Source organism: Hippocampus bargibanti, linkage group LG08 (genome assembly GCF_051943395.1).
Source record: "Hippocampus bargibanti isolate YZ-2025 linkage group LG08, ASM5194339v1, whole genome shotgun sequence".
NCBI lineage: Eukaryota > Metazoa > Chordata > Actinopteri > Syngnathiformes > Syngnathidae > Hippocampus > Hippocampus bargibanti.
The window spans coordinates 24509336-24522628 of record NC_142741.1 but is presented as its reverse complement, the minus strand read 5'-3'; the positions used below and the strand labels follow the sequence as shown (position 1 = coordinate 24522628).

Genomic DNA, 13293 nt, shown 5'->3' with positions numbered 1-13293 from the left:
TTTGCACGACCACATGAAGCGTACAAGTGATGTGATGACATAACCATTGGATAAGTGCTGGGAAAAGTTGATTAATAAATAAATAACTAAATAAATATATTTTAAAAAATAATATACATAAAAAATAAATACATACATAAATAATAATAAAAATAATAAAAATACAAATAATACTACTACGACTAATAATACTAATACTAAATACTAAATAATAAACAGAGTGAGACCTCAACTTACAAACACCTTATCTTACAAACTTTTCGTCTTACAAACGTCAAATTTCTGAAAATTAAACCTTATAATAAGCACTACTTTCATAATACACACCCACCACGGCTGGCGGAGTGATCTTCGGCGGAAGCACATGACCGAACAGCACCAGAGGTTAAGTTACCAAGAGTCCTTATGGAAGCTGACTCTCCTTCCATAAGCCATCAACGACCATCAAAAAGGTCAATAAAACTTTATTTTACAGCACAGTTTATTTCTTTAATTACAGTCCTCATGTAATGCGCCTCTCTTTCCAAACAGCAATTCCCTTTGACCTTCAATGCCATTCCATCAAGCCATCAATGACCATCACAAATGTAAATAAAGTGACTTTATGATACAATGCAGTGTATTTCTTTCATTACAATACAATAGCACATTTATTATACATAGAATAAGATATGTTGTGTGTAGTTTTAAGGCTTATTTAGTTGAAAAGTATATTTTATGGAAACCCGGGAACGGATTATTCCCATTTTAATGGTTTCCTATGGGAAATGTTTTTTTTTAGATACACACTTTTCGCCTTACACACTCTGTCTGGGAACTAAATTAAGTTCATAAGTTGAGGTCTCACTGTAATACCAAATTTCCGCCTCAATTTTTTAACAGCATATTTGTGACACCTAGAACTAAAATGTGGCCACTTCATTGTTTACCACAATCGTGCAATACTTCAAGATTAAAACAATGCTTATGGTATTTATTTTTATAGACTACAAAAAAACAGATTTGCGATGAATAATCAAGGTCAGTATGTGCATATTCATTGGGGGTTGAATATTCATTGAAAGTAGAATATTCAATGGATATTTGTATACTTAATAATGTTGACACTGAATCTAAAAGTCAAAGCAGAGATTTGATTGATAAACAATCAATGTTTTTGCAAATAGGGGTTTTGTAGCCAACCTTTCAATACTTGTAGCTCAGGAACTACTGGATCAATCTCTACAAAACAGGTATTTTCAGATGGTGGTAGTGGTACTTCATATGAATTTGTCAGAGATATGAAAGTAAGACACTGTGGACGAAGGACCCAGAAAGATTGTCCTTTACTGCCGGCAGGAGACGTAGCCATTCATGACAGATGTCTGAAATCTGCAGCCCTCTGCCGAGTTATTTATTGAGAGTATATGCCAATTTAAGCGATACATAAGTAACACATAGTTTTCTTGTTTAGAATACCACACCTCTGGAACATTCTGAGCCCCAACAGCTGTAAGCAATAAAACATCGTTTTTTTCCATGAGCTGATAAATTTGTAACCTGGCTAATGAGCTCGTCCTGTGCAGGATGTTCAAGTCGTAAATAATTTTGGTGATAAAGGAGTATCCCAAGTTCTAAATTCTGTGCCTGACCAGATCTCCTAGATGAAGATGACAGTTTAACTTGCTGTGTCTGTTGACCTGATTGACCCCAGGTTGTCTGTGCTTCAATTGTGTATTCAGTAACACATGTTGACTAAGCAAATAACATCATGAAACTTTTAAATATGATAACTTCTTATTTTGTCTAATCTCTATCAGAATTGTAAAAAAAAAAAGATATTTCATGGTGCTTTGTAAATCTAATGATTGGGTATAAGAATTGCTCTAGAACAAATATATAATAAGAATAAGAATACATTTTATTTCTAAGCGCCTTTCAAATCTCTGAAGGAAACTTTACAGTCACGGGATCAGAACTTTTTGGCCTGCGGGTGAGCAGTGGCAGCCATTCATGCCAGCGTTCACTCAACCCGGAAGTAACACAAACTCACGCCACTAATGTGAATGTGTATATAGACAGACAATACAATACAGCCTAATTTATATAGGGCTTTCACAACAGCTGTAGCTGTAACAAAGCACTTCACATACAGTAAAGTCTCGTTATATCGATATCGGATATATCGATAGTCCCGGTTATAGCGATACTATTTCTATGCATGCACGGAGAAAATTACATGCAAACAGGGTCGGATATATCGATAGTCCCGGTTATATCGATATTTTTTCGGACTCCTTTGAATATCGATATAACGAGACTTTACTGTAATAGTCAACACAAATCAAAATAATCAACACAACAGGAACATAAAACCATGGACTACAACGTAATGAATGTCGATCTTCCACTGTCAGGATCATCGGCGGGATTAAATGTTTTGCAACAGTGAGAGTTTGAGTATGAAACTGATTCATTCACTTTATCTCAGATTGGTAAAACTTGTTTTGAATTCAGAAAGATTCTGTGTTCGACATTGGCGTTTCCGATGTATTTGTGAGAAAAAAAAAAGTTTTTCTTCTCTTGCTGGAATGAAACAAATGACAAGTGCAGCTGGCACACTCCACCCGAAGCTGCCTCTCCCAATTCTATAATGATGCATAATCAGTATTCATTTGATTAAAACCATATGCAAATCTTCCGCTGCCTCGTTAGAAATGCAAGACTTTGAAGTCCTTCGAGTGACGCATTTCACACCGGGACGAAATGAAAGCTTTCTGCATAATTTAAAGGGCTCTATAAATATTTATCAACTCATTAGCATATTAATTGGATGTCTTTTGGAGGGCGATAGAAAAAAAAAAAACAGGGAATAAGAAGGATAGTGAGGAGCTGCTGAGGGGAGGTGAGCGCATAGCAAAAATTAATTAGGTAAAAGCAAGTGAAGGCTGGAGTTATCCCAGACAGCAAAGTAAGGGCCGGTTGTTTGACTATTCACGCACGAGTGGCAACTGAGATTCCACAGAATTCACGGACCCCGGGGAGATGCTGTTTTATGAGGATTGCTGTAGGGATGTGAGGGTACTCAGTCAATGCAAAAGAAATAACTTTACATTAATGCAACACAAGCATGTCATTACTTATAGGACACCCACTGGCCTAAACATTCCACAGCCAGTGGGAGGCAAGCAAATTTGCTGCCGATGTTTATGAAGTGGTTGTTGAGGGGGATTAGCATATTTAGATTGCCTTTTATATATCATTAGAGTTTCATTTTTGAAGGCGCTTTGATTTCGTTTTAGCCAGTATGTTATTATACAGAAGCGTGTTGTGTGTGTGTGTGGGGGGGGAAGGGTCAGGAGTGGGTTGCACATTTGTCCAGTCAAGCCCCAACAACTAGACTGGAATGTGTGGGACAATCTGGGAGGTGCTGAGCAACGAACGACTTTATTCAACATCTACACTTATCCACCCTAGGACACCCCCCACCCTCCATTCCCCCCATCTGCCTGAGATTTTGCATATCGGTCAAACAAATCCAACAGTAACTCGTATGTACAACATCAACACAAAGTAAACATTTGTTACGAAAAGTAAATACAGTGATACCTCAGCTGACAAACATAATTGGTTCCCAGAAAGTGTGTGTGAGAGGCGAAAAGTTTGTCTTCCGAACATTAATTTCCCATAAGAAACCGTTAAAACGAGAATAATCCATTCCCACGTCCCCATGAAACATAATTTTGTACTAAATAAGCCTTAAAACTACACAAACTATACATTATGTTATGTATAATAAATGTGCTACTGTATTGTAATTAAACAAATAAAGTGTTCTGTATAATAAAGTTTGTGATGGTCGATGTACTTGCCTCTTGATGATATCCGAGTGAAGTTGCCGTGCTTTCTTGGCGATAATACCCTCACTCACACTGACCCGTGATAGCTGCTTTTCATTAATCCAAATCAACAGAAGTTTTTCAACCTCTTCTATCGCCTGAGACCAATGTTTATACAACACAGAAACACCCTTAGCCAGACACGCACCCTTAATAGCTTCCTTGTTCTTAACGATGGTAGCAATGGTAATAGCGTAATGGTATGTGGGACGCAAAGTCACACAAACGCACACCTCGCTCATGTTTTTTGATTATCTCCTTCTGCTCGACCGTCATTTTCTTTAGTGTCTTCTTTGGCTTAACACAAGCCTGTGATGGGGTCTTTTTCGATACCATAATAGCAAAAGTACACTCGATAAGACATCACATCACATCATGGCGCTGTTCGACCGTGTGGTATGGTTTGTCCGCCGAAAACGAGTTCGTCAGCCGAGACAATATGCTTGCGAATTTAATGTTTGTGAGGCAAAAAGTTTGTCAGGTGAAGCGTTCGTCAGCAGAGGTATCACTTGTCAGAGATGTGACAGCCAGACACTGTGGACAGAGACTCTGAACCACAAAGATTGTCTTTTACTGTTGACAGGAAAAGCAGTCAGTCATGACAGACGTCTGAATTCTGCAGCCTTCTGCCAAGCTATTTATTGAGAGTACATGCAAATGAAAGTGATACATTAGTAAAACATAGTTTTCTTGATTAGAATACCACACCTCTTGAGTTCTAAGCACGAACAGCTGTAGGCAATAAATAAACATTCATCTTTTCAATGAACTGATAAATTTGTAACCTGGCTAATGACCTCTTTCTGTGAAGGAGTTTGAAGTACTAAATTACTTCTGTGATAAGGAGTTTCCCAAGTCATAAATTCTGTGCCAGGCCAGATCTCCTAGATGACGCCGACAGTTTAACTTGCTGTGTCTGTTGACCTGATTGACCCCAGGTTGTCTGTTGCTTCAATTGTGTATTCGAGTCACACATGTTGACTAAGCAAATCACAGCATGAAACTTTTAAATATGATAACTACTTATTCTCTATCATCACTGTACAATGAAATAACACACATTGACAGTTCAACATTCTAATGTTATTTAGGCTCATAGACTTGCTAATATTGATGACGTAATGTGAAGGCGGGTGCTGTTGAATAATTTAGCTGCTGAATACGATCATATTTGTGGCAGGCGGTGCAGTCTTTCTATCTCCATTTTCACGGGTAGAAAAAGAAAAAAAATGGCACGCGTCTCGAGTCTTTCACGTTGGACTGTCAAAAAGAATAAAAAAAGATTCCAAAATTGTACCCTGGTCAAGAGTGGGCAAAAATAACAGACTGACATCAGGGCTATAGACAGCAACCAAAAGGGAAGTCAACTTATTTTGTTCAACATGGGCGAGTCAAAATTTGATGTGGTTGCGCTTGTGCGAGTACATACATTTTAATGCTCCTTCCAACACAAGCACTGTATTCTCACTCATGCGTATTTAGGGGCAAACTGCATTCCGAAATGAATGTGACATCAAAGAGCCATAGCTCATTCATTGTTTGTGATTTTAACCCAAACAAACACCAGTTGATATAGCACCTTGCTACAATAAACACACTTAAAGGACAACCGATACCTTTTTTTGTTTCCTAACTGACATCAGAAAAACGTTTTATAGCATCTAAAATACCCAAAACACGCAGGCTGATATTTTTAGTCAAATGAAAAACACCAATAAAAATGACTAAGTGTCTGAAAACGACTTCAAAATGACCTGAAAAAAAAAAAATCAGTTTCAGAAGGTACCGCCCCCTTGTTCGTGACGTCACACCAAGACGTCTTGCCTTGCTCGAGAATCAAAACAATGGCTTCAGATTCAGAGAAGATGCTTTCTTGTTACTCATCCAGTTATGAATATGATTCAAATACAGTAAAGTCTCGTTATATCGATATTCAAGGGAGTCCGAAAAAATATCGATATAACCGGGACTATCGATATATCCGACCCTGTTTGCATGTAATTTTCTCCGTGCGTGCATAGAAATAGTATCGATATAACCGGGACTATCGATATATCCGATATCGATATAACGAGACTTTACTGTAGTTTTGAAGAAGAAAGCATAAAAGTTTGCAATAGATTAAAGGAGTCTTTCCGTCTCATTTGGAGGCGTCTGGACTCCAATGTAGTGCCCAGAAAATGCACAAGATGGCGCCAAAGCTCCGTTGGAAATGGGCTGATTTGTCTGCTGGGAATTTGTGTCAACAAGAATCAAATGTATGTGTTTTCCTTCTAATTTCACCATCGACACGGATCAACACGAAGTTTTCAGACCAAACAAAGTACCCAAAATGCATTGTGTGTCGCTTTCTCGGTGAGGGGCGTTCCCTCCGTGACGTCAGGAATCGTCACCAACTCAAAAACAAGACTTCCGGAATATTCAGCGTGAGTCTTAAAACGTAAAATATAGCTATACGCGGTGGAATCTTTTCAAAATACGCTCAGTAGAAGTCATTTGAAGTGATTTTACAAATTATGGACACAACTTGTCCGGATGCGTCGGTTGTCATTTCACTGCTTTGTTACTATAAGGTCACTATAATATATGTTAGGGAAAACTACACTGGCATTCTCTGCAGCTGCATAATTAAAGCCACCAAACAGACAATTTGAGGAAACACAGTGCATCACATAAGATGATTGGTGTTCATATCATGGGACAGAAGGTGCGAAAGCTCAGCGTACGTAGTTATTCGGCTAGTTGACGTGAGAAAGAAAAAAAAATAACCGCTGCGAAACAATGCAGGAGACAATTACCCTACACAGAGAATTTTAAATGGCTCTCTCATTAGCACAGTTATCCGACAAAGGCTGTCAGCGGTTAATGCGAGCAGAGAGACATTCAACACGAGACAGAGACCAAACTTAATTAGTCCATCCACATTCTCCTCGAGCGCCTATAATTATCATACATGCGGCGTACATCAAGATTTCATGTCTATGTCTGAGCTGACTGTGAAACATGCAGAGGGAGTTAACTGTTCAAATACAAGCTGTGGCCTTGAGTACAATACAATCTTTATTTATAAGGCGCTTTTTGACTGATGAGAAGTCACTCCGCTTCTTGACTCATTCACTGCCAGACGTGCAAAAAATGTGTCCACTCCGGTGCCAGGGTTTTTGTCACGTTCACTTGAATTCCAGGACCCATAGAATATTGAGTTTTAGGATTACATAAACATTTAATACATGGTTAGAAACCTTAGAGCAGGGGTCGGGAACCTTTTTGACGAAGAGAGTCATAAAAGTAAAATAGCTTGTCTTGTTCGGACAAAGTCGTCCTAGATAAGCATAACACAAGGACTTATCTGTTTGGTGCACAAGCTAACAATTGTGATTCATGACAATTTTAATTTATTGTGGGAGAAAAACTTTCTCTGTACCTTTGGGAAGGCATGTTTGGAATGTATTACCGCTGTTGATGCATTATTCATTACAACGATGTTTACAGCAATGCATATTCATGATGTAACTACAAGGCTGAAATCGGGGTGAACTGTATTACCGATTAAATAGGAGAGGTGGGGAGGCGGAGTATGCAAATCACTTTCTTATCTGATGCAAATATTCAGGCGTTTCATCAGTAACCTGTATTTTTTTCGGGAGCTGATGATTTCACAACAGAATAAAATTTATTAGAATCTTGTTCAAGGATACCTCAAAAGTCCAATGGGTTTAAACGGACAGTTAGGACGGCGGAAAAAATCATTGGCACCGCCCTACCCACTCTCGAGGACTTGCACACTGCAAGAATCCAAACTAGGGCGCGGAAAATCCTACTGGACCCTCCGCACCCTGCCCACCACCTTTTCCAGCTACTCCCCTCAGGCAGGCGCTACCGATCCATGCGCACCAAATCCAGCAGACATTTAAACAGCTTCTTCCCCCAAGCCATTAACTCTTTGAACTCTTTCAACAGTAGCCAAAATGGAACTGTATAGTGCCACTTGGCAGTTTTTTTGACAACGATACTAGTGCAGCGTGTTCTACCGGAAACAAATTCCTTGTGTGTTCTACATACTTGGCAATAAAGATGATTCTGATTCTGATTCTGATCTTAGCAGACTTTCCAGGAGGCATATGCCATTAAAGGACAACAGACACCACTTTTTTGTTTCCTAACTGACATCAGAAAAACGTTTTATAGCATTTAAATACCCAAAACACGCAGTATGCTATTTTTCGTCAAATGCAAAACACCAATAAAAATGACTTAAAGTGTCTAAAAACTACTTCAAATTGAAACTGTAAGTGGCCAGTTTCAGAAGGTCGCGCCCCCTTGTTCGTGGTGTTACGCCAGGACGTCTTGCCTTGCTCGAGAATCAAAACAATGGTTCCAGTTTCAGAGAAGATGCTTTCTTGTTACTCATCCAGTTATGAATATGATTCAAATAGTTCTGAAGAGGAAAGCATACATGTTTGCAATCGATTAAAGAATTTATTCCGTGTCATTTTGAGGTATCTGGAGAGAAATGTAGTGACAAACTCTTTAGGACACACAGTACCCAAAAAAAGGCAGAAGATGGTGACAAAGCTCTGTGGAAATTGTCTCCTGGGAGGTTTTGTCAGTGAATGTCAAATACTCTGTAGAAGTCTTGATGCAACACACAACGATTCACCATTGCGTTATTGATGTGTTTTCCTTCTAATTTTGCCATCAACACGGATCAACATGAAGTCTTCAGACCAAACAAAGTACCGCAAAATGCATTTACGCCATGAAAGGACTGCTACAATGTGTCCTTTCTCAGTGAGGGGCGTTCCTTCCGTGACGTGAAGACTCGTCACCAACTCAAAAACAAGACTTCCGTAATATTCAGCGCGGGTCTTAAAACGTCAAATATAGCTTTAATATGCGGTGGAATCTTTGTAAAAGACGCTCAGTAGAAGTCATTTGAAGCCATTTTACAAATTATGGACACAACTTGTCCGGTGGTGTCGGTTGTCCTTTAAATGTAGTGTGTGCAAACCTCATAGCACAGTAAGAACACGACAACCCAATTTATTAACTGTCTTTCAAACGTGAAAAATAGCCCTTATCAGTTAATACATTTGTCTCAAGGAATATGAAAGATATGGCATGTACATAGTATTTCGCAGATACTGGGAGGAGGAAATGGAAATAGATTAAAATAACATACGCACTGTGATTCATCAAGATTGCGTCTGTTTTTAATACGTTTCAATCGAAGGTGCAAAGTTAAAGAAATCAACATTTATTGAAAAATTGTATCACTTTCAACATTCAAAACATATTATTACACAAGGAAATACTCAAGCTCAATAATAATATCTACTTGTGTTAAACTCAACGCAAAATCATGGATGGATTGTCCTGACCTCGACAAGCATGCCACGGACGCCCTCGCGTGTATCGTTGCCAAGCACACAGACATAGGCTACCTGCAGTTGGAATTTGCATACTCTGCACGGCAGCCAATCAGAAGCCTGCTTCGTGCTTTGGACTTTTCACAAGCGTTATAAGGTCGTGCATTTGCATATCATTTTCCAAAGTAAATGCACAGAACCTCAGCCCAGAAGAAAGATTCAAAAGAAGCTAACAAAATTGGTGACGCTACAAAACATAAACGGACATTATACCGTGACTGTAAAGTGTACTTGAGAGTTATGAAAGGTGCTTAGTGGCTTGTAGCAGACAACGCAATTGGAGCAAAATCTTCAGCCAGGGATATTTACTGTAACTTAAAGGACAACCGACATCACTTTTTTGTTTCCTGACATCAGAAAAAAAAATTATAGCATCTAAAATACCCAAAACGCGCAGTATGATATTTTTAGTCAAATGCAATACAAACAATAAAAATGACTTAAAGTGTGCTGAAACTGCAAAAAATTAAACCGGAGGCGGCCAGTTTCAGAAGGTCCCGCCCCCTTTTTCGTGGTGTCACCCCAAGACGTCGTGCCTTGTTGGAGAATCAAAACAATGGCTTCTGATTCGGAGAATATGCTTTCTTGTTACTCATCCAGTTATGAATATGATTCAAATAGTTCTGAAGAGGAAAGCATACATGTTTGCAATCGATTAAAGAATTTATTCCGTGCCATTTTGAGGTATCTGGGGGCGGGAAATGGCGACAAAGCTCCGTGTAAGGAATTAATCAGCCCGTTTCCACAGGCTGATGCATTCCGTACACGGTGCTTTGTCTCCCTCTTCTGCCTCTTTTTGGTGCTACACGAAGTTTTCTGACCAAACAAAGTACAGCAAAATGGATTGACGTGATGGAAGGACTGCTACAATGTGTCCTTTTTTTCGGTCAGGGGCGTTCCTTCAGTGACGTAACGTGAGGACTCGTCACCAACTCAAAAACAAGACTTCCGGAATATTCAGCGCGAGTCTTAAAATGTAAAATATAGCTATATGCGGTAGAATCTTTGTAAAATACGCTCAGTAGAAGTCATTTGAAGCGATTTTACAAATTATGGACACAACTTGTCTGGAGACGTCGGTTGTCCTTTAAGCAAGGTAGCATTTGTGGTAGGTACATCCTTAATAAAAACAATGCTTAATACTTTGCAGCAATGTTATTTTTTTGTGATTCGTCATCTTATAGTGTTTCAAGTTGTGAAAAGTGGGGCAGGCAACTTTATGGCCAGGCAGGCAACATTTCAGAGTTGTCTGCCCTGTTGTCCGCTAACTTTTTGTCATGAGTTTCAGATACTGTTTTTACGATAATTTGGACAAATTCGGCGGGCCGGATTAAAAAGCCCAAAGGGCCGTATGTGGCCCGCGGGCCGTAGTTTGTGGTAGATCAATGTTTTCCCCTAAAAAGTCTGCCCTCAAACCCAAGTTAGGGGTCTAAACGTGTTAAATAAGCTGACGCCCCCCCCTCCACCCCCTTTAAACAAACAACAGAAAACACAGCATCAAGCTGCGTCTTGCCCAGTCATGAAAGCTTCCAGTGAACAGTTAAGAATGCCCTGACTGCCTGTTATTTATTGTGCCTTTCCGGGAAGTGGGCCTCACTACAGCCCCAGGGTGGGGAGATGGGGAGAAAAAGGGGAGGAGGGGGTTACAGGTACTATCTTTTGTACCTGTGTGTGAAGACAAAGGTGTCGCCAATAAGTCTGAATCCTTTTGAAAAAAAGCGAAAGCACCACGAAGCGTTCACTGCCCCCCAAAAGATGTACACAAATACAATGTGAAAATAACATTCTTCGGGATGTAACCGAGTTTACATTACTCTTTCAACAAGATCCAGCCTTTTCAAAACATAGACCACCAAATTCGGAGACTATCCCTTGGTTTGTTGTTACCACCGCTCGATAAAATCTGCTCAACACCGATAAACTCCGACTCGATGCAGGCCCAGCATGAATAACACAACAGGCTACTGTAGCTCCATAATGCGCCGAGCACAAAAGGATGATGGAGGAAAAAAGAGGAAAAAAGGAAATACAGAAAGTGAGTATGTACTAATCCCGAAATAGTACGGAGCAACGAACGGTTGTTTTATTTCAACCGGTCACAACAGAAGCAGCGTAGCCCGGTGCTCGTCTCACACCCAAAAAAATGAATATGCAAACCTGGTGCAAAAAGCACCGCACGCCGTTTACCATCAACACAAAGCCATAGCGCTTAGCATTCGAAGCTAACGCTAGCTCGCTCGCCATTTCAACTTAAGCGCGGTTCTTATTGAAACGCAGAAATATGTCCAACGCGAACGCGATTTGGTGTTTATTAATAAAATATGCTAAATTGTGTTTGTCGACGGAGGTATGAATATGTAGCGGCCATGCAGTCGTCTAATCACAATGGGGGAGGCATGTTTCCCCCGTGTAATTTGTCGTCGGACGGCCAATAGCTCGTTTCCTGCTATGTCAAATTACAGCTGGCTTGCGTCGCCAGAGATGAATCGAAGGAGTCTTTATTATCCTTAGTTGTGAAATCGACCACATGTTTATTCGTTTCTCATAAATTGTAGCGACCGTTTGAATATGAGTATGAATATGTAAAATGCGGTAATCATTACCTGCTCCTGAACTCTCATCTTGACTCGCTGCTCCTCCGTCCGCCATTTTGAATATTTAACCCAAAAATCCCAGCCCTGCCTGCTGGGCGCGCACACGCGAGCAAGCACGCGCGATCTGTGCAAAGTAAATACTGTACAGAAGTGACTGATTTGCAACCATAAATAGTTTTTTAAATCAATGTTTTCGTCTTGTACTCTAAATTTTGCAAAAAGTGTTGAGTTAAACGAATAGGTTTGTGGCGTCACGCGGAAATGCGCCTTTGAACCTTTTCTTATCTTTGATGTCTTTCAAGTGAGACTGACTCATTCCCACGAAGGCTAAGGGTATATAAGTGGCCAGCGTGGGACAGAGAGATTTTCGGGGAATTACGGGTGTTTTGCATTTGACTAAAAATATCAGCTTGTGTGTTTTGGGGTATTTTCAATGCTAGAAAACGTTTTTCTGATGTCAAAAAAATAGTGTTGGTTGTCTTTTAAAGGACAACCGACGTCTCCGGACAAGTTGTGTCCATAATTTGTAAAATGGCTTCAAATGACTTCTACTGAGCGTATTTTACAGATTCCACCGCATATAGCTATATTTTACATTTTAAGACTCGCGCTGAATATTCAGGAAGTCTTGTTTTTGAGTTGGTGACAAGTCCGTACGTGATGTCACTGAAGGAACGCTCCTGACTGAAAAAAAATCCATCACGTCAATGTATTTTGTTGTACTTGTTTGGTCTGAAAACCTCGTGTTGCACCAAAAAGCCGCCAGAAGAGGGCGACCAAGCACCATGGAAGGAATTTATCAGCCTGTGGAAAAGGGGCTGATTCATTCCTCACAGGAGTTTGGACGCCATTTTCTGCCTTTTTTTGGTGATCCATTTCCCCCCAATGTTGCCCCGAAATGGCACGGAATAAATTCTTTAATCGATTGCAAACATGTATGCTTTCCTCTTCAGAACTATTTGAAGCATATTCCAAACTGGATGTGGAACAAGAAAGCATATTCTCCGAATCTGAAGCCATTGTTTTGATTCTCCAGCAATGCAAGACGTCTTGGTGTGACGTCACGAACTGGGGGCGGGACTTTCTGAAAATGCCCAATTCGCAGGTCTTTTTTTTTTGCAGATTTTGGACACTTTAGTCAATTTAATTGGTGTTTTGCATTTGAATAAAAAATATCATACTGCATGTTCTGGGTATTTTAGATGCTATAAAACGTTTTTCTGATGTCAGTTAGGAAACAAAAAAAAAAATGGCGTCGGTTGTCTTTTAAAGGACAGAAATTCACCCTGAGTGTCCCCCTTATTTCTGGCAAAGTGGTTCATTTTAGTCATCATACTACAGCATATTATATAATATAAGCACAGTTAAATGTGGGAGAGGTATTTGATGGGA

General features: G+C 39.8%; 2 protein-coding genes across 4 annotated transcripts in view; one reads left to right on the top strand and one right to left on the bottom strand.

Moving 5' to 3' along the window:
- pou2f1b (POU class 2 homeobox 1b) overlaps positions 1 to 12016 on the bottom strand; it is a 33644-nt gene extending 21628 nt beyond the window's left edge. For 2 of the 3 annotated variants that reach the window (XM_089002782.1, XM_089002783.1), the window contains exon 1: positions 11911 to 11972. In XM_089002782.1, the coding sequence (XP_088858908.1) occupies positions 11911 to 11956 (46 nt within the window). In that variant the 5' untranslated portion in view covers positions 11957 to 11972. Of the gene's footprint in view, positions 1 to 11910 lie in introns of all 3 variants that reach the window. The other variant, XR_016115800.1, reaches the window with a different exon arrangement.
- Positions 1 to 13293, top strand: part of tmtops2b (teleost multiple tissue opsin 2b) — a 210341-nt gene that overhangs the window by 162198 nt on the left and 34850 nt on the right. The gene's annotated exons all lie outside the window — the stretch shown is intronic.